This window comes from Gopherus evgoodei, chromosome 18 (assembly GCF_007399415.2).
Source record: "Gopherus evgoodei ecotype Sinaloan lineage chromosome 18, rGopEvg1_v1.p, whole genome shotgun sequence".
NCBI lineage: Eukaryota > Metazoa > Chordata > Testudines > Testudinidae > Gopherus > Gopherus evgoodei.
In genome coordinates this window covers 22172727-22193448 of record NC_044339.1, presented here as the reverse complement: position 1 = coordinate 22193448, position 20722 = coordinate 22172727, and the positions used below count along the sequence as shown (strand labels likewise).

At 42.0% G+C, this 20722-nt stretch overlaps 1 protein-coding gene across 9 annotated transcripts in view; it reads right to left on the bottom strand.

Moving 5' to 3' along the window:
* Positions 1-20722, bottom strand: part of CAMTA1 (calmodulin binding transcription activator 1) — an 865798-nt gene that overhangs the window by 330069 nt on the left and 515007 nt on the right. For all 9 annotated transcript variants that reach the window (XM_030537782.1, XM_030537785.1, XM_030537786.1 and 6 more), the window contains exon 5: positions 16052-16123. In XM_030537782.1, coding sequence (XP_030393642.1) covers positions 16052-16123 — 72 coding nt within the window. The remainder of the gene's footprint in view (positions 1-16051; positions 16124-20722) is intronic.

Genomic DNA, 20722 nt, shown 5'->3' with positions numbered 1-20722 from the left:
TTGTGAAGTCACCACTTATAGAAAAGGCACCAATTTGAACTATCTTTCTAGAAAGAGACAATATTTAAGCAATAGTGAAGTTCACAAGATCTTTTAGAATGACCCTTTAGCACAGACTTCATGTGCCTAGTTTGGCTCTGTGGACCCTGAGTCTAAGAGAAATGGGGACCTTACCCATATTGTAATGTCACTTCCTCCATTTACAGCATTTTAACATAATCAAAGTAAAGTAAATCAGGAAAATCTCATTTAATGGAAAAAACTAATTTGTTGGCGTCAGGATGGAAAACAAACAATTTAGAGTATCCACCAAGCTCAGGGACTGTAGATTTGCCATGTGAGAGTGGAAAAGGCAGGAGATGCATCAGCATTAACAGGAAAGGATGGTGAGTGTTTCCAATAATCTTTGCAAACAGCAGCAGCCATAGGAGCCTGGCAGCTAGCAGCATTTAAAATTCCTGGGGTGCTAATTACCAATAGACAGAAGGGAATTCTATAATTTGTTATTGAACTATGCCAATGTTTAAAAATTGACTGTGGCCAAGAATTTAAATTTCCTGCTGCATTAGTCATAGTGAATATAAACAGACTTGTTTTCCATTGACAGAAAATCTGGTGTCATTTTGAAAATCTAAACATACACAGCAGTTGTGTTCTTACACAATTCCTTTACTGTCAAACAAGCCAATGAATTCAGTTATAGTACCTAACTGCTGAAACCTTTTCATGAGCCTGAGGAGGACCTGACATTATTCATGCCCAAGAAAAGATGTAAGCAATACTGCTTCTTTATTTGTCTAACTGCAAACAGCTGAATTTGTTTCTTTTATTAAACTAATAGGTACTGCCAAAAAAAAAAAAGAAAAATTCTACTCTGTGTGGCACCTGGTTTGACACTTCAGTGCATGTGAGCCTAGAGAAGTCTTCTGAAGGAAGGCAGCGTTGTCATGCAGTATCAGCTTTTTCAGTATTCAGATAGCTTTCCTTTCCAAGTCTAAATTAGGTGCAACTTTCATAGGAGCACACAGAAAATGTCTCAAAGCAATCTAGGCTGAAATTGTATTTGTTTGCTGAGAATTTGCAAGAACTGCAGAATATCTGCTTTTTCCAGGGGCAGGTTCCCTCACTGGATACCATGAAGAAAGATGAACACTAGAGCTATGTCAACTACCCCAAAGTAATTAGAGTAACAATGAAATACTCATCTCCAATAGCCTGTAGATTTTTTTTAATTGCTTTTTCTGTTTAAAAAAATCAAGTTATAGGTAGTTTGGTTCTGAGATTGTTTTTGGACCATTGGGCATGTTATATGTTATCTGGATGTTGTGAAATGGGCCAGGGTAGCACTGCAGAGACAGCTCTCCTTTGTTTTCAGTACACTAGGGACCAACATGGCTGCTTTTGGTGTACTTTGCTTGTTTGTGCATCAGTGTAATCCACAGTGTGAACAAAATGTACACAGTTTTTGGAAGTGTTTCTAGGTGTCATCTGTTCCGAGCCAATGTATGGGAAGTTAAAAGGACAAGATATTGGCTTGATTTGGGACCTCAAATATTAGTTTCTGTTTCCATTTAATTTTCTGTTTTATTTTCTTGTAGAGGTTTAAGTTAGATACTTGGACACTGGAGGACATTCCCAATTAGTTCATAACTAATGATATGGCAAATTAACGGTCTAAAGGGCTTGCACTGGCATCCCTTTAAGGTGCTATTAAAGATTCATCCACAGCAAGCACAATTACTAAAGGGAATTAACACAATCAGCCTTATTGCTTTATCTGTGCCTTGTACAAATCATGAACTTATTCTACTAGAATGAGAAAATTTTAAAACAAAAAATATGAAAAAATGTTGTAAAATAACGTTTTGTCCTGGTTCATTCATTTGCATCCAACAAGTAAATGAGAGGTTGTCAGTGCAGGGAGGCTGGAAGGTAAATATCTTTGGCAGAGAAACTACAATGTATGTTTTACAATTACAAAAACCTATTTAAAAATTAAGGGTGTAAATGCAGCATTATCAAGAAAGCTTAAAAGGTCTGAAAAAAAGCGGGAATCCTTCAGGAGATAACAGAAGATTCCACACAGGGAGATTCATTTACTGTCTGTAATCAGCAGCTGTTGCATGCAGCTCTCCAGCACCACCTTATAACAACAATGATGTTTCCTGAAAATTAGGCTGGGGCAATTTCTCTTTGGCAACAGCAAATGCTGAAAACATTTATTAGTATGAATCTGCTGGCCTGGCCCTGGAAGAAAATACCCGGACAGATGAAAGTGCTCCGTTTGTTGTGGCTGTGATTTCATTGAACATCACCCACCTTTTTGTTAGGAGCTGCTGTCACTCAGCCCTACAGTACACACTAAAGCTGCCTGCGTAAATTAACACCCATTTCTAACTTCTCAAAGATGTTACAGCATCAGTCTAATACGCTGCAGCAGCCTGAAGTCAGACTCCCAGCTCAAACGCAAATAGAGAAGAAAGCCCTGCCTTTCCACATGACATTACTGCAATTAGATCAACTGTCGTCTAGCGCAGAAAAGCAACTGTCCAACATTCAAAATCCTTAAAAATACATCTAACTAATAAATAGTATTTGGGGGGGACTAACAGGAAAAGGAGGTATTCCAGGACCATGTTCCATATGAGAATGTCAAGGCTTTTTCCATTATAAACAATTCAAGCAACTTTTATAAACAGCACCTGTGCTGAAATAGCTGGGAGTCAGAAGCTAAAGTTTTTGTGAAGGAATGCCAAACCTGCAAACCTGGCTAGAATTTGGTCTAGATGACAGTCTTTGAAAATTGCACTTTGTATGGAGAGAGCTCAATTGTGGATTTTTAAATTACTTTTACCATTCTTTGGAGAGAAGATTGGCTGCACTGCACATGTATGTAGGCTCTGTGCATATAATAAATAGTATCTTAATAGAGATACAGGATATAAGCACACACCTGAAGATGGCAGTGTAATGCATATGCATAAGGGGGGCTTCAGCCTGCATGGCTCATTCAAACCTAGGCCTTTATGCTGGGAATTCCAAGAAGGAAGAGCAAAAGACTGTTTGTCAGGTGCTACCTCTGATAGTCAGCTCTAGTGGTTGGAGCAGAGATTGAAGTCGGACATAGGGTCGAGACTCGGCCAAGGATGTCACTGGAATCGAGATCCATGGACAGGCTGGGCTCAGAACCGAGATCAGAGCCCACAGACAAGCCAGAATCAGTACCGTAGCTGGAGTCTAGGGACAAGCCACGTCAGACAAGCCGGATGGTCAGAGTCCAGTGACAAGCCAAGTCAATACCGTAGCACGGTCCAGATACAGGTGAAAGGTCAAAGCCAGGTGGTCAGAGTTCGAGGGAGCAGGGAGAGTCAGAAAGCAGAGGCAAGGCTGAAGAGGGTCAGTAACTTGACTGGAGCAACGTCAGCATAGGGCAAGGGCAAGATCGGAACAGGGCTCGGGCCAGGCCAGGAACAGGAGCAAGAACAGGCCGGAGTCTCGAGAGTCTGCTACGTTGCAAGGCAGCAGCAGTGCTGTTTCACAGACTGATCTGCAGCTCTGGCAGGGTTGGAGAAATACCTGAGCCTGGGGGTCATCTGACTCAGGCTGGGCTCAGGGGTAGGCTGAGTCACTGCAGGCTCCCCTGAAAGGGTAAGTCCATGCAGCTGAGCTGTTCCTGCATGCCTGAGTAGTGACTCAGCTCAGCTCCATTGCAGGGCACCTATCGGGACACTCAGGGTTGGGGGGGGTGCAAGCCTGCCCACCCCTAAAGGCCCCTTCCCCAGCTTAAGGGGAGGAGTCATGGATCCAGGTCTCAGCTGAATTTGTGGAAAAACAGGGACAGGATGAGGGTCACAGGGTCAAAAACAGAGTCAGAGGAGGGCACCAACCAGAGAATCCTGGACAACGCCCACTGCTGGGCAAGCGCAAGCAGCAGAGCAAGCAGCCCTGGCTTGGCTGCGGGTTTGCCTAATGGTGTTTTTTGTGAGGTCAACAGGGACAGCAGGAACTGGACTGTGATCCACCAACTCATTTCACAAACTGTGCGCCACAGAACAACCATCACCTGGTACTGACCTGGCCTGAGGATAAACCCCCGAGATGGGTAATAAGCAGGAAGAACTGGAAGTGCTAATAAATAAATACAACTATGACATTATTGGCATTACTGAAACTTGGTGGGATAATACACACGACTGGAATGTTGGTGTGGATGGGTATAGTTTGCTCAGGAAGGATAGACAGGGGAAAAAGGGAGGAGGTGTTGCCTTATATATTAAAAATGTACACACTTGGACTGAGGTGGAGATGGACATAGGAGACGGAAGTGTGGAGAGTCTCTGGGTTAGGCTAAAAGGGGTAAAAAAAACGGGTGATGTCGTGCTGGGAGTCTACTACAGGCCACCTAATCAGGTGGAAGAGGTGGATGAGGCTTTTTTCAAACAACTAACAAAATCATCCAAAGCCCAAGATTTGGTGGTGATGAGGGACTTCAACTATCCAGATATATGTTGGGAAAATAACACCGCGGGGCACAGACTATCCAATAAGTTCCTGGACTGCATTGCAGACAACTTTTTGTTTCAGAAAGTTGAAAAAGCTACTAGGGGGGGAAGCTGTTCTAGACTTGATTTTAACAAATAGGGAGGAACTTGTTGAGAATTTGAAAGTAGAAGGAAGCTTGGGTGAAAGTGATCATGAAATCATAGAATTTGCAATTCTAAGGAAGGGTAGAAGGGAGTACAGAAAAACAGAGACAATGGATTTCAGGAAGGCGGATTTTGGTAAGCTCAGAGAGCTGATAGGTAAGGTCCCATGGGAATTAAGACTGAGGGGAAAAACAACTGAGGAAAGTTGGCAGTTTTTCAAAGGGACGCTATTAAGGGCCCAAAAGCAAGTTATTCCGATGGTTAGGAAAGATAGAAAATGTGGCAAAAGACCACCTTGGCTTACCCTTGAGATCTTGCATGACCTACAAAATAAAAAGGCGGCATATAAAAAATGGAAACTAGGTCAGATCACGAAGGATGAATATAGGCAAACAACACAGGAATGCAGAGGCAAGATTAGAAAGGCAAAGGCACAAAATGAGCTCAAACTAGCTATGGGAATAAAGGGAAACAAGAAGACTTTTTATCAATACATTAGAAGCAAGAGGAAGACTAAGGACAGGGTAGGCCCACTGCTCTATGAGGAGGGGGAAACAGTAACGGGAGACTTGGAAATGGCAGAGATGCTTAATGACTTCTTTGTTTCGGTCTTCACTGAGATGTCTGAAGGAATGTCTAGTATAGTGAATGCTTACGGGAAGAGGGTAGGTTTAGAAGAGAAAATAAAAAAAGAGCAAGTAAAAAATCACTTAGAAAAGTTAGATGCCTGCAAGTCACCAGGGCCTGATGAAATGCATCCTAGAATACTCAAGAAGTTAATAGAAGAGGTATCTGAGCCTCTAGCTATTATCTTTGGGAAATCATGGGAGACGGGGGAGATTCCAGAAGACTGGAAGGGGGCAAATATAGTGCCCATCTATAAAAAGGGAAATAAAAACAACCCAGGAAACTACAGACCAGTTAGTTTAACTTCTGTGCCAGGGAAGATAATGGAGCAGGTAATTAAAGAAATCATCTGCAAACACTTGGAAGGTGGTAAGGTGATAGGGAATAGCCAGCATGGATTTGTAAAGAACAAATCGTGTCAAACTAATCTGATAGCGTTCTTTGATAGGATAACGAGCCTTGTGGATAAGGGAGAAGCGGTGGATGTGATATACCTAGACTTTAGTAAGGCATTTGATACAGTCTCGCATGATATTCTTATAGATAAACTAGGAAAGTACAATTTAGATGGGGCTACTATGAGGTGGGTGCATAACTGGCTGGATAACCGTACTCAGAGAGTAGTTGTTAATGGCTCCCAATCCTGCTGGAAAGGTATAACAAGTGGGGTTCCGCAGGGGTCTGTTTTGGGACCGGTTCTGTTCAATATCTTCATCAACGATTTAGATGTTGGCATAGAAAGTACGCTTATTAAGTTTGCGGACGATACCAAACTGGGAGGGATTGCAACTGCTTTGGAGGACAGGGTCAAAATTCAAAATGATCTGGACAAATTGGAGAAATGGTCTGAGGTAAACAGGATGAAGTTCAATAAAGATAAATGCAAAGTGCTCCACCTAGGAAGGAACAATCAGTTTCACACATACAGAATGGGAAGAGACTGTCTAGGAAGGAGTATGGCAGAAAGAGATCTAGGGGTCATAGTAGACCACAAGCTAAATAAGAGTCAACAGTGTGATTGTGTTGCAAAAAAAGCAAACATGATTCTGGGATGCATTAACAGGTGTGTTGTAAACAAGACACGAGAAGTCATTCTTCCGCTTTACTCTGCGCTGGTTAGGCCTCAACTGGAGTATTGTGTCCAGTTCTGGGCACCGCATTTCAAGAAAGATGTGGAGAAATTGGAGAGGGTCCAGAGAAGAGCAACGAGAATGATTAAAGGTCTTGAGAACATGACCTATAAAGGAAGGCTGAAGGAATTGGGTTTGTTTAGTTTGGAAAAGAGAAGACAGAGAGGGGACCTGATAGCAGTTTTCAGGTATCTAAAAGGGTGTCATCAGGAGGAGGGAGAAAACTTGTTCACCTTAGCCTCCAATGATAGAACAAGAAGCAATGGGCTTAAACTGCAGCAAGGGAGATTTAGGTTGGACATTAGGAAAAAGTTCCTAACTGTCAGGGTAGTTAAACACTGGAATAAATTGCCTAGGGAGGTTGTGGAATCTCCATCTCTGGAGATATTTAAGAGTAGGTTAGATAAATGTCTGTTAGGGATGGTCTAGACAGTATTTGGTCCTGCCATGAGGGCAGGGGACTGGACTCGATGACCTCTCGAGGTCCCTTCCAGTCCTAGAGTCTATGAGTCTATGATAGGCTCCATATCCCAAAATAACCCCTTCTATGGCTCCTTTTCCAATAATATGAAAATAACTAACTTTGCCAGAGTTGTGTGACAGCTCAAAAAACCCAACCCAGTACTGCTGCACTGGAGAATGCCAAATGTTACCGTTTATATACTTGCTTTGTGGCATGAAAATAATCCATTCAATCAATAGTGGGCAACCCATCAGGGTAATCCGCTGGCAGGCCGCAAGACAGTTTGTTTACATTGACGGTCTGCAGGCATGGCCGCCCACAGCTCTCAGTGGTCGCGGTTCACTGTTTCTGGCTAACAGGAGCTGCGAGAAGTGGTGCAGGCTGCAGGGACATGCTGGCCACCGCTTCCCACAGCTCCCATTGGCTGGGAACGGCAAACCACAGCCACTGAGAGCTGTGGGCGGTCATGCTTGCAGGCTGTCAATGAAAACAAACTGGCTCGCAGCCTGCTGGAGATTACTCTGATGGGCAGCATATGGCCCGCAGGCTGAAGGTTGCCCACCACTGCATTAAATGCTATTAAAATGTGAAAGAAGAAAAAAATAAAATGCTCAAAATGTGGTGCTGTATGCAGTCCTTGGGAGTATAAATGGGAGGTGGACATGTGGTATATAGTTAATGAGTGTGGAAGTGGAATGGGTGGAAAAAGATGTGAACAATTTCTGTATGTATTTTATGAAAAAAATAATCTTTCTTTAAGAATGCACCATTGCTCATAAGTAACCTATATGCCCTGCAATCAGACCATGGTGATGAGCATGCTTTCTATTGACCTGAGCCAACAGAAGAGTTGGTGAATGAGTAGCTACTGCCCTGGGGCTGCCAAGACTTCTATACCTCTGGTGAAAGTGTAATTCAGTTTCTAAAACGTATGCAGCATGCTAAAATATTTCTGACCGATGGTTAAGGTTGCGCTGCCTTCCACTGACAGCCAGATGTCTTGGCCAATAAACTGCAGTTCTTTCCCCTCCTAGACTTGGCAACCCCATGGTTCAAAGGACTAGTTGGCCCATTAACCTATTCAGCATTAAGCTATAAAATGTCAGAATAGAGCAGGTCCCAAATTATCCTCCGGGTAGCATCGCTGTCATCATCAGAGCCCCACTTGGCATGGAGAATTCCAGCACGTTAGCTCCATCCACCATCAATGCCTGGATGGGTCTCAGTATGACATCCTTTGCAGAATGAAAAGGTGGTAAGGGAATTGAGTACCTACCCCACAAACAAAGAAAATTGTGTCTAGCATCAATTCCCCTCCTCTGAGAGATCTGCAAACAGATTAATCTTATCTTATCTTATTATATGTTATTGCCACAAATGCCTCTTTCAGTCGATTCTGCCTTTGGGGGCAGCAGTATGAAGCCCCAGCCTGCTTATAAACAGTAAGAAGCAATTTATATTACATAATGAAAGCAAGTTATTTATATGAAAAGATTCTCCTGAGCGGAGCTAGGATAGAATTTTGCAGAACCTGATCGTTTTAATGAGAGTAATTGTGAATGGAGGGAACTGTCAGTTGGGACCAGTATGAACTATTCAGATCCTGTCTCTGAGTCAGCCCACTCAGCAGTCACCAAGGTCCCTTACAAACAAAAGGCTTCTCTAGAAGCTGGAACAAGGCCTGTGCTTCGCTGATGCTCATCCCTGTATCGATCACTAGCCTGTTTCTGTCATTGTATTGACTAATGGCAACAAAAACTGTGATGAAAACATCACAGCCCTGGCAAAACCAGCACAAATATACACCTGCAAGAGGTGACGAAGAACTTAGAATGTGCCCCACATTTTTATTATTGAGAAAAGCAAGTCTGAATGGGTTCTAAGTCTTGTTTGGTTTCCAATCCCTAGCGGATTAGGGAGGCCCTGGAGGTTTTTCGCCTTCCTCTGCAGCATGGGGCACAGGTCACTTGCTGGAGGATTCTCTGCAGCTTGAGGTCTTCAAACCACAATTTGAGGACTTCAGTAACTCAGACATAGGTTAGGGGTTTGTTATAGAAGTGGATGGGTGAGATTGTGTGGCCTGCATTGTTCAGGAGGTCAGACTAGATGATCATAATGGTCCCTTCTGATCTTAAAGGCTATGAGTCTATGAGACATCTGAAGTGTGCTGAAGTGGTTTTATAATGTTGTTGTATTTTTTATGAGTGATACAGATTAGACCTCTCTTCCAGATTAATGTCCTTTGTGGGTGTGAACCCAGAATTTGTGAGAACTTGGACTCAGAACTTCAGGAGGTGAAAAACTGCTGAACTAACTACAGGTCCAAGAAATCTCACTGGGCTTTTCACTGAAATAGTTTGTTTAAAAACCTTTTAAACCATTCTTTCAGCAGTCTTCACTGTTTTCAAGTTCTGAGACTGAAACCAACATCTGAAAACAACCCACAATGGGAGCAAAGGCCTTGTTTAAAACTTCATCCAAAACTATCTGGGAATGTAAATAAATGACATCTCATCTCATGCACAGCTATTATCAGAGTTGTCTGTGATCCCTTCAGAAGATGAAGTGGTTGGGCAGGGTCTTTTCAGTCTAATCCATACTAATTGTCCTTTATTAAATTAGTACATGTATCCACTTAACCTGTTCCTCAAAATAGCTTCCATTACTTTGTGTATTGGAAGTGTCAAGCTAATGGGCCTGTAATTTTCTACTTCAGTCTTATTGCAGAATTTGTTTCTCTTGGGAAATTTGGGAAGTTTCACTGTCGGGAAGTTTCACTGTCAGGAAGTGAGTCCTCCATAGTCTAAGAAAGAGATCTTGGAGTCACCATGGACAGTTCTCTGAAAACTTCATCTCAATGGCCAGATGTTAGGAATCATTAGGAAAAGAATAGAAAACCAAACAGAAAATATCATAATGCTATTATATAAATCCATGGTGCACCCACACCTTGCATACTGTATCTGATAACCCCATCTCAAAAAGGATATAGCGGAACTGGAAAAAGTTCAGAGGACAACAAAGATGATCAAGGTATGGAAGGGCTTCCATATGAGGAGAGACTAACAATATTACGTGGCTGTTCAGTTTAGAAGAGACAACAGAGGCAATATGATAGAGGTCTATAAAATCATTAATTGTGTAGAAAAAGTGAATAGAAAAATGTTATTTACCCTTTCCCACAATACAAAAAACCAGCGGTCTCCCGATGAAATTAATAGACAGTAGCTTTAAAACAAAGAACAGGAAGTACTTTTTCACACAATGCACAATTAACCTGTAGAATTCATTGCCATGGGATGTTATGAAGGCCAAAAGTATAACTGGATTAAAAAAAGAACTAGATACATTCATGGAGGATCAGTCCACCAAATGGCTATAAGCCAAGATGGTCAGGGGTGAAACCCCATGCTTGGGGTGACCCTAAACCTGTGACTGCCAGACGCCAGGACGGAAAGATGGGGTGGATCACTAACTGTCCTGCTCTGGACAGTCCCTCTATCCCCTGAAGCTCTGGTACTGGCCACTTTAACAGATAGGATATTTGGCTAGATGGACCATTGCTCTGACCAACATGGCAGTTCTTATATTCCTTTAGCCCATATGTTTGTTGCCTATGGTTTTGTATTTGATTTATTGTTACCATCTTGTACCATATTTAAACCTGTGAACTAGAAATGAAAAGCTTTGTATCCTATTCCCAGTCCTGTTAAGCCATCAAGTCCTTATCATCGATATCTGTTTATTTAAAAGCATGTGCTGAAGGTTAAAAAATACTTAGTTTAAGTAAGTTTTCTTTCATTATGAGATTTACTATTTGTGTGCAGGCACATGGATTTATGGAAAACAGCATCAGGCCCTTCAGAAGAAGCAGCAGAATTGGAGAAGAAACTTCCCACTAGAAATGAAAAATTGGGGAACTTTTGGCAGTATCCTTACAATCAAAGTTAACAGATAGATAAGTTACTATGTTTAAACTTGAAGAGCAGGGGATAGTCGTGTTATCTAATTTCCCATTTAAAACAACTGTTCTAGTGACAATGATCCCATTTGTAGATTGAGAGAAGCCCAGCACCTACACAGAAAGGAAAATAGCTGCACAGTTATGAACTGTTGGTTTCTATCAAAATGGAAATGTAAAAACTGTCTGAGAAGGACGCCAACATTGTCAGCAACCTAAAGACAGGCAACTAACTCCACATTTGAACACCTTATTCTGGGGCCTGATTTTCAGGGCTGCTGACCCGCAACAGAAGTCAGGTGCTTGGCCTCTCTGAAAATCAGGCCAGTTACTAAGGATTTAGACACCTAACTTTTAGCCTTCAAATCCAAAAACATATTTGCCTATTGATTAAAATCGGAAATGATGAATGAGGTGTAGAAGTGCTATGGAGTCATTTACATACCAACCCCAAAATGACTTCCTTGTCTTAACTTTGAAATAGGGATAAAAAGGACTCAACTCATCAAAGTTTCTCTTGGCATCATAACATCTCTCTTTCTGATCTTGCTTGTCCCTATATTCATCCTGGAGCTAAAGAGAAGCGCTGTGCAGCTATTAGAATGAGGGTCATCCATTCTTGGCTAACTCCTTTCTTTTACAGAGTTGCACAACCTTGAGAGCATGATTGAAGGATGCCCATTTATATCTGGAAGATGCTTCAATGAATCACAAACTCCTATTCCTTATATAATGAAGGCACAATGTGTCCTTGTTTATGAATAAGAGCATACAACATTCACAACAAAATGAACTGCATCACATTTTATAAATAGGATAATAAGAAATGTACTTCCAGTTCACTTGTTTCAATTCCAATCAATTATCAGACTGAAGAAAGATTGTCTAAAAGTCAGCACACACACCTATTAAATGGGAGAGAGAAACACAGTACCCAGTGAAGCTGAAAGAGACCTGTGGTATTAGTATACAGCTAATTGGATATGAGTTTGCTAATGATAGGGCAGCAAAACAACAAAGGCGATTTTGGGTAGCATACACAGTGGCTTCCTGGGTGACCGGGAAGGTGAGTCCCTTCTCTATGCGGTGGTGGTAAGACTGCACCTAGAATATACTGTCTGCAATGCTGGGTAACTCAGCACTAGAAATATGCAGACGAACGTATTGGAAATACAGAAAAAGACGGGAACAATGATTCAGGGGCTGAAGGGTTTGACCTATGAGGAAAGGAGCTAAACATGAACTAATATAGGTTGGCCAAACCGTGAGTAAAGGGGGACCTACACACTGTGCACAAGTGTCTGAAAGATGCAAACACTGAGAAGGAACAGGAATTGGTTAGGTGGGTAGATTAGGGCTGAATTGAAGTTTCCTGACAGTGAGATCTGTGAGGGTGTAAAATAGTCTCTGTAAGGCAATGATGGAAGCTTCATGGCTTGAGACATTTGAAACTGGACGAGAAAAACTACCGAATAGTGTATTGGACATGGAATAATCCTGCAGGGCCCCAGAGGTGCTTGAGAGGGATAAGGCCATGATCCAGTCAAACTCACCATGCCCTACCTTCCTTAATTAGGAAGCTCTGCTTATTTCAAGAAGACAAACAATGTGCTGGGAAAGCCTAGCCCCCTTCCCATTCAGTGTGACAGTATGATGCTATAGCACCTTGCATTAGCTAGCACCTTCCACCTGCAGAAGTCACAGATAAATCTTGGACTGGAGTTTTGTACTTGGGATTCTGAGTCATTGTCTACAAAGCACAGGATAAAGGATGTATTCAGGTTCCTAATCTGTGCATTTCTCCTGGAAGACAAGGACTCCTCCCCAAGATTTTTTAGTTGCTATGAAACACTCATGAAATAGAAATGGACTCCAGTGAGTTGGTAAGGCTCTAGGTACCTCGAAGCACTGGAGTTGGGTTCACAGGGCTGGTGTAAACAGACAGGGAAAATAAAAACCCTTTGGAGCAATGGGACAGAGAAGAGCTCTGGGATTGTCAGGCTTTGGGGAGAGCAGGCAATTTGATTTGGAAGGAGAGAAGGGTGAGTGCTAATGGGGAAGAGTCAATGACTGCATGGAGGATGCTAATTATTCCAGGAGCGGTCTGTGGTTTAGGGTATGCGCAGAACCAGTAACAGCACGGCTGACAACTATGCACCTGCCATGGTATAATTCCTCACTCTGAACCTTAGTGTCCAAAAGATGGGGTACCAGCATGAATTCCTCTAAGCTCGATTACCAGCTTAGCACTTGTAGCGCTGCCACCAACCAGGAATTCCAGTGCGTGGTACGCTCTGGTCCCCCCCAAAACCTTGCCCAGGGACCCCCAAGACCCAGTCCCTCTGGATCTTAACACAAGGAAAGTAAACCCTTTCCCTCACCGTTGCCTCTCCCAGGCTTCCCCTCCCTGGGTTACCCTGGAAGATCACTGTGATTCAAACTTCTTGAATCTTAAAACAGAGAGGAAAATCCACCTTCCCCCCTCCTTCTCTCTCCCCCTCCCAGACTTTCCCTGAGAGAGAAAGTAATCCTGACACAGAGAGAAAATTAACCTCTCTCTCCCCCTTCCCTCCTTTCTCCTCACCAATTCCCTGGTGGATCCAGACCCAGTACCCTGGGGTCTCACCAGAATAAAAAAACAATCAGGTTCTTAAACAAGAAAAGCTTTTAATTAAAGAAAGAAAAAACAGTAAAAATTATCTTTGCAAATTTAAGATGGAATATGTTACAGGGTCTTTCAGCTAGAGACACTGGGAATACCCTCCCAGCCTAAGTATACAAGTACAAATTAAAATCCTTTCAGCAAAATACAAATTTGAACTCCTTCCAGCCAAATACACATTTGCAAATAAAGAAAACAAACATAAGCCTAACTCGCCTTATCTACCTAGTACTTACTATTTTGAATCTATAAGAACCTGTATCGGAGAGACTGGAGAGAAACCTGGTTGCACGTCTGGTCCCTCTGAGCCCCCAGAGTGAACAACCACCAAAATTTAAACAGCACACACAAAACTTCCCTCCCTCAAGATTTGAAAGTATCCTGTCCCTTGACTGGTCCTCTGGTCAGGTGACAGCGAGGCTCACTGATCTTGTTAACCCTTTACAGGTGAAAGAGATATGAAGTACTTCTGTTCTATTAACTCTTACTTATCTGTTTATGACAGCACCTCTGAACACAGAGTAAACTCGGTAATATCTTCGCTCACTAGCACTGTATGGGACTATGGGAGGTAAGCCACTATACAGAGACATTAATAGAAAATGGCCTTTTTTATATTTGTTACATTCAAGCTGCTGGTTTATTCTCATACATTTATCTTGCTCACTCTTTATAGCAATTTCTTTCAGCAGATTTCCCTGTGTTTCTGGGAGTTACGGGAAGGGGAACAGACAGTGAATGGCAAATGGGAACAACAACAAAGGAGCAGATAAAGAAGAGGAGATGAATAAGTTAAAGGGCTGAGAAGAAAACCTAAGATACGGAACGACCCCACCAGACCCCCAGAGCATCCCTGGTGAGAGCCGTCAGGGACAGATCTGGCTGCTTCTCTTGCCACTGTGCCCCTCCTTTGCCAGGAGGGAGCACCTAAGTAACCCAAGGAACGCAGAATGCCGCAGAAGGAAGCACAGCAGGGGGAAGTGAATGCAAACACTGGTGCTGTGCACAGAGTTCTGACCGAATTTAGAATTTCAATCGGATTCTGGTGTCACATCATCCATCACACAGACACCAGCAGAGACGGAAGTTAAATAATAAAACAAACAGCTGTCTGCTGCCTGAGGTACGCTGGACTCTTACTAAGTTTAGTTTGCAATTTGTTCAGACCAGTGCACTGAACAGTGACCCTGTAATAGCTCCTTTAGCAGTACAGACAAAAGGCTTCTCCCCTTCCTACCAAGTGCCAGCTGTATCCTACTGCACGCGCAGGACGTATATTTAAAGGGCACTGTGTGAGTGAGTATCTGTCCCTGAAAGGACATGAACGGAAGGTCTGTGGATCTCAAAGCAGAAGTACTATCCTTTCAGCTAAGCAACAGTAACACTGGCTTCTTTGCAGTTCCTTCCAGCTACAGAAGGCAAAACTCTTGTGAGTTATAGGAAATGCAGCACTATGTATTATCTATTGCTGAGCTGATGCACCGTGAATCCCACTAGTGTTCAATAGCTCTTTCCTGTAGCATGGATCTAGCTGGTGCTACATTAGGTTTCAGTCTGAAGCAGGTGGAATATGGGCTCAAGCTGCCATGATATTTTTTCATCATATGCTGTTACCAGACTCTATCGACTCATCTATAGTAAGCAAATTTAAAGGGGGGAAATAAAGTTCAAAGGTCTGAATGAAACAATTATAAAAGCACAGAGATTATGTGCAAACTGTGGGAGGGAAAACTGGATGAGAAGGAAGAGAATCTGCTACAAGGCAGCTTGAGATTCTGACTTGTTAAAAGACACAACACACAAAAAAGAAGAAAATTAATTAGTGCCAACTAGCACTTCTGAACAACCCAACAATAACGAACCAGGAGAAGGCGGCCAGCAATCCTTGACTATCACACACAATCCAGCACTCATGTGCAAGCCTACCATAAATAACCAGTATGCACAGCCCAACTGTTCTCAAAAACCCTCTAACAGCAAACTAGTATCAGCACATGGTAGGAATGTCATGAGAATTCAGCTGGAAACTTCCAAGGGGCTTTACTAAGAATACACCAGTAAGATGAAATATTTGAAAACTGTACAGGAGTTCTAGGACAAAGGTTGAACCCCACTTTCCTGGACTATGATTTGCCACATACTCTGCACTGAAATATTTTCAGACAAAAACCTAATAATCAACATAGGATTTCTTTCGCTCCTGTGATATCCCATATTCACGTAACAGTCAGCATTCTTTGCTCCTCACTGCCTGTGAATAGCTTCATGTCCAAAACGTCATCTCATTTCAGGAAACACTAAGAAATCTCACTCTCACTAGCTGTCTCTGTGTGTAGGGGATGTTTAAACTGTTATCTCCTTTATGTTGCTAAACAGTTATCAAGAGAAAAAAAATCATCTCACAGCTCTGAATAGATACTTATTAATTTGATGACATCCACATCACTTTCAGACAAAAAGCAGAGAAAGTTATACATCACTTTTTAGAGGCAATAAAAGCCAGAGCCATACAAATCTCTATAAAACAAAACACAGTAAGAGAGAAATCTCACGTCACCTTACCTGAAGAAGCCAGTAGCACCTTCTGTGGAAAGTGGGAATGATGGACGAATGGACATAACAGCCGTATAGACACTAGGGAGAAAAAGGAGATACAGCATTACTGAGGGAAATCACTGTTCAGACACTAACCAAAGGTTAGAAGAAAGGTAAGCCTGCTCCAGAGACTGGCCTGGTATCTACAGTACATTGTATGCTATGTTATGTTGGTATTTACTAAAATCAATACCTGAATAGATCTTGCTGGTAAAACAGAATACCAGATCAAATTACACCTATACTTTAGAATGGTACTTCATAAACATTTATACAGATTTAAAGCATTAATAAACTAGATTTTTACACCCCTCCCTGCTTTACACTTTGAGAACCTGTGGCATACAATTCTCAGATTATTTCAAGTAGAAACAATCAACATGAGATGGCAATTAGGGAGGCAGTGTGGCATAGTGGATAGAGCACTGGACTGCGATTCAGGAGACGTGAGCTCTATTTCTGATTCTACCACTGGCCTGCTGGGTAACCCTGGGCAAGTCACTTCCACTAAGTGACTCTGTGACTCTGTGACTCAGTTCCCCCTCTGTAAAATGAGGGAGATGCGAAAGCAACCTGCTGGTGCAAAGTGCTCTATAAAAAGGTTGTGCTACATCTGCCTGCACTGACTGACTCACAGAAAAGTTATTCATGCCTCATCTTCATAAGAACTGAATTCACCCAAAATATAGAGAACAACCAATTGTGAAAAGAATTCCAGTCAGGTTCCTACAATAACTGGGAATTTTTGAAGCTAGGCCAGGGAAGGCACGGCATTGTTCAGTTACAACTAACAGAGCAGAGTAAAAACCCTGTGAAAACCTCACCAAGCTCTCCTCACTAACACCTCTCACTGGGGCTCTGGGTCAGTTCCAGTTCTAAATTCCATTGGTCAGGAATCAATAAGCTGGCCAAAACATGCCATTTAAATTCACAATGGCCCAGAGAACCCTCTAAAGCCTCATGTCACAGGCCCCCAGGGTGAATCAGGAGGGAGCTAGAAGAAGGGTGTTCTTGGGAGACCTTTTGGCCCCATTGAATTCAACAGTAAAATCCCATTGACTTCAGTTGGGCCAGGATTTCAGCACTGGTGAGGTGAGGAGAGGATCCTTGGTGCCAGAGCTCAATTCCTGCCTTCACTGGCTTTCCAGTGTCCACATTTGTTAATCAGGTCATGCTGCAAGACGTGCTTCTCCGTGCAGGGTCTGGGTAGGGCTGGCGGGTGGAGATTGGGGTGAAGAGAGGGGTTTGGTTATGCGTACTTCAGAGGGTTCCTTATGTTGAACATTGTTCTTGCACCCAAAGCACTAGGGAGGGTTGAGTGAAGCAATAAATAAATAAAAATGTTACATGACCATTTCCTTTGGCTTCCACTACACAGAAACCCCTCAGAGATGCACATACATTACCAGATATGTTACTGAAACCAAATGACTTGATTTTCTAAATCAGCATCACAAAGCTGGAGCCATTGCCTTCAAAACCACTTATTAAACTACCTAGATTCTCCTAATAACCACTTAAGTGATAAGCTATTGTATTTACTCAAAGCTCAGACATCTAGACAAGGTCAGAGCAAATAACACTGTACTGTATTACCATGACTCCAGGCATGCAACAAAGAAGCTGGTTTGGTCTGTATTTTTCCATCTTTTGTTTCAAGATTATTCTTTTTTAAAACTCTCCTTCATAACATATCCCACAGAAAAAGAACAGTGGATTTGGCTTTAAAAATTTCACAATACATTATTTTACACATAAAATGCCAAAATGACATTTTGTTAATGAAGTTGATTTGAATCCTACTTGTATGGGAATGGAAATCAATGAGGCTAAGGGATTTTGGTTGCAAGAAAATCAGATTTCCAATATGCTAGAACTTTTAACATTGCTGTCAGTTGTGAGCTAAACCCAGTACAAACCAACTAACCAACCAAAGCTGAATTAATTTCAAAGATCCCTGTACAATTCCTGTCCAAAATGTATTGATTAAGAAAGCAATATTCTTTTCTAGCATCTTTGGCTTTTAATGGAGAGAGGGAGGGAGTATGATTTTACACTCCCTCTTACTAAAAAAGAGTCTTGTTCTGACAGTTTTTCCTTAAATGGTAGATTGCAACCACTGGACAAGCTGCTTGCAGATTTCATGAGCTATTGTCCCTTGAATGGTCGTGTGCCTCTCAGCAGTATCAGTATTTCTACAGTTAAAGGTGTGTGGGGGAGGGAGAATCAAATTTCTCCTGGTTGTGGATTTTTTTAAACTAATTTTTAATTTTTGCATTTTATTCTACAGATTGTGTTGACTAGAATAATACTTAGCCATTATATACCACTTTACTTCTTCAAAGTGCTGGATAAATGTTAACTAACTCTCACATCTGAGGGTTAATAGTCCCCTGCATAAGGAACTGACTCATTGAGGTTAGCCCAGTTTACAGTGGGAAACTCTTGTCAGCAAGAGCCCCCCACACATGTAATGAAAATAGTTTTACTGCTAGTATAAAAGGAGAAAAAATGGTTTCCACCACTACTCCCAAAAGTGAGACTGAAACTTGGCTGATCCTCATTTTCTGTAAGGGTGATGGAAACAATTTTCTTCCTCCTACAGGGGCAATTCAGTAGTGTGCAGTACTGGTTCGGAGGTAACAGTTGCTGACAATGGTCATTTTCGTAGCCATTAAATGACTTGTCCAAGGTCACACAGTGAATTAGGGGCAGAGCCAGGAATGGAACCCAAGAGTCCTGACTACAAGGCGGGAGCTCTAAGCATTAGACAATATTTCCAATCTGCATAACACCCTGTCTTATCAAAGCATCTACATCTGAGCAGGAGCACCATCAGTACTGTCAGCACAGCTCTAGAATACATCCATTGGTTACGTAATGGTGCTGAACCTGGTGAGGAGCACACCACATTGTTTTCAGAGGGGATAACCCTCAAGCTGTTCTTTTTATTTACTCAGGGATGGAGTCATCCAACAATGAGATATTCAGAATCCAGCGAACATTTCCCATCAAATGAGAAGAAACTTTAAGATAGGAGAATAAAAGCCTGTCAGCTTCCCTTTAATGCAATGTCAGGGCAAGAAAGAGTTTCCTCTTTACAGCAGATATTCAAAGTCACCTCTGTGGTGCTGTGTTTTGCGGAAGGATGGTGCTGAAATTGCATATAAAAGGCACGCACAATCTTATTTCAGTCTGAAATAAATATACCAACCAAAGGGGAGTAAGTCAGCAGTGTCAGAGAATATCAGATCTTGAACTGAAAAATACTGTTGAACACTCCCTGCCCTGTGTCTAAGCTCCAGATTCCCTGACGCTTAGCCCATCTCACTGACACACGGAGAAAATGCAAGTCTGTTCATTAAGACCATAAAGCTCATTCTGCCTGATCCTAACAACATGGGAAGGTTTTTATGAACATCAAGAAGAGACCAAGTGCTTTGCAGTACTCTCTTTAACACATCTAACATCTGGGCAAAACCCAAGGCCCTTCAATGGGACACACAAAATGAGAACTAGAATTTCTGTAGAATTAGCATAACAGGCTAACCATGGCCTTGCTCCTGCAGCTGCTGAGTGCCTCCTGTGGAGTCATGGGAGTGGAGGGATATTCAGCAACGTGTAGGATTGGGCCCAAAGTGTGCCCCACTGTCCAATGAGAAGAAGAGTCCCCAGCTCAGTCTATTGATTCATCTGATATAAGGAGAGAATGAGCTTGAATGGTATCTCTCTTCATTTGCAAATAAATCCTGGTTTATATCCTTGGTTAAGATGAAGAACTGAAACTGGATTAATTTAGAAGAATCCATATTGGCTCACTAAAATCTAAAAGAAACCATATTGACCCATAGAACTGTGCTCCTGCCATGCTGCCATAAAGTAAGAACGCCATGGATCTGACACTAAGCCATGAAATAATAGGCAATGATTCTAACACCTGGAGTTGGGGGTACCTACCTTGTGATAATTTATTCTAGTTTCCTAATTATTTTCATATTTTGTTAAAATGTAAATATCTGTCTTTAACTACAATTGCAACATGAGACCTCCCAGCATATAGCTTTGTTCTATATGAATCCTAGTCCTAGTTTCTCAACAATTAATGAAAAACAGGGTTTCTGCCCTGTGCAATGTTGTGTTAGAGAAAAGAAGGCTGTAACAGCAAAGCACTCAAATCCCGAGAAGGAACTGATGTGAGTGCCTGCCAGGTGGGAGAAGAAGGGATGTGGTATTCTGTGACAGATGATCTATACAACAGAATTAGCACTGGCTTCTGCCTTCCAGCTACAGTTCAGATGTCAAGGTATGAATAATAGCTACATACATATGTATAAATTGGCTATGTTTAAAGGGAGGGATTTTGCACCAAGATTACAAAGAATGACAATAGCTGAGAAGAGAGCACAAATGCTGCAGACGCCTGGATTTTGGTTACTACACTTTGGGTTCTTTTAATCGCTTTTGCAAACAAGCTTAGCTCCCTTTAGTGCCAAAACATTTTAAATATTAAAACTATTAGAAACTATATGTTATAAATATTTTAAAATGAGCAGCCCCATGTAAATATTAGCAACACTTGCATGACATAAACTGAAGGACTAAGATAAAGCAAATTCACCCGCTGAACATTTGCATCAT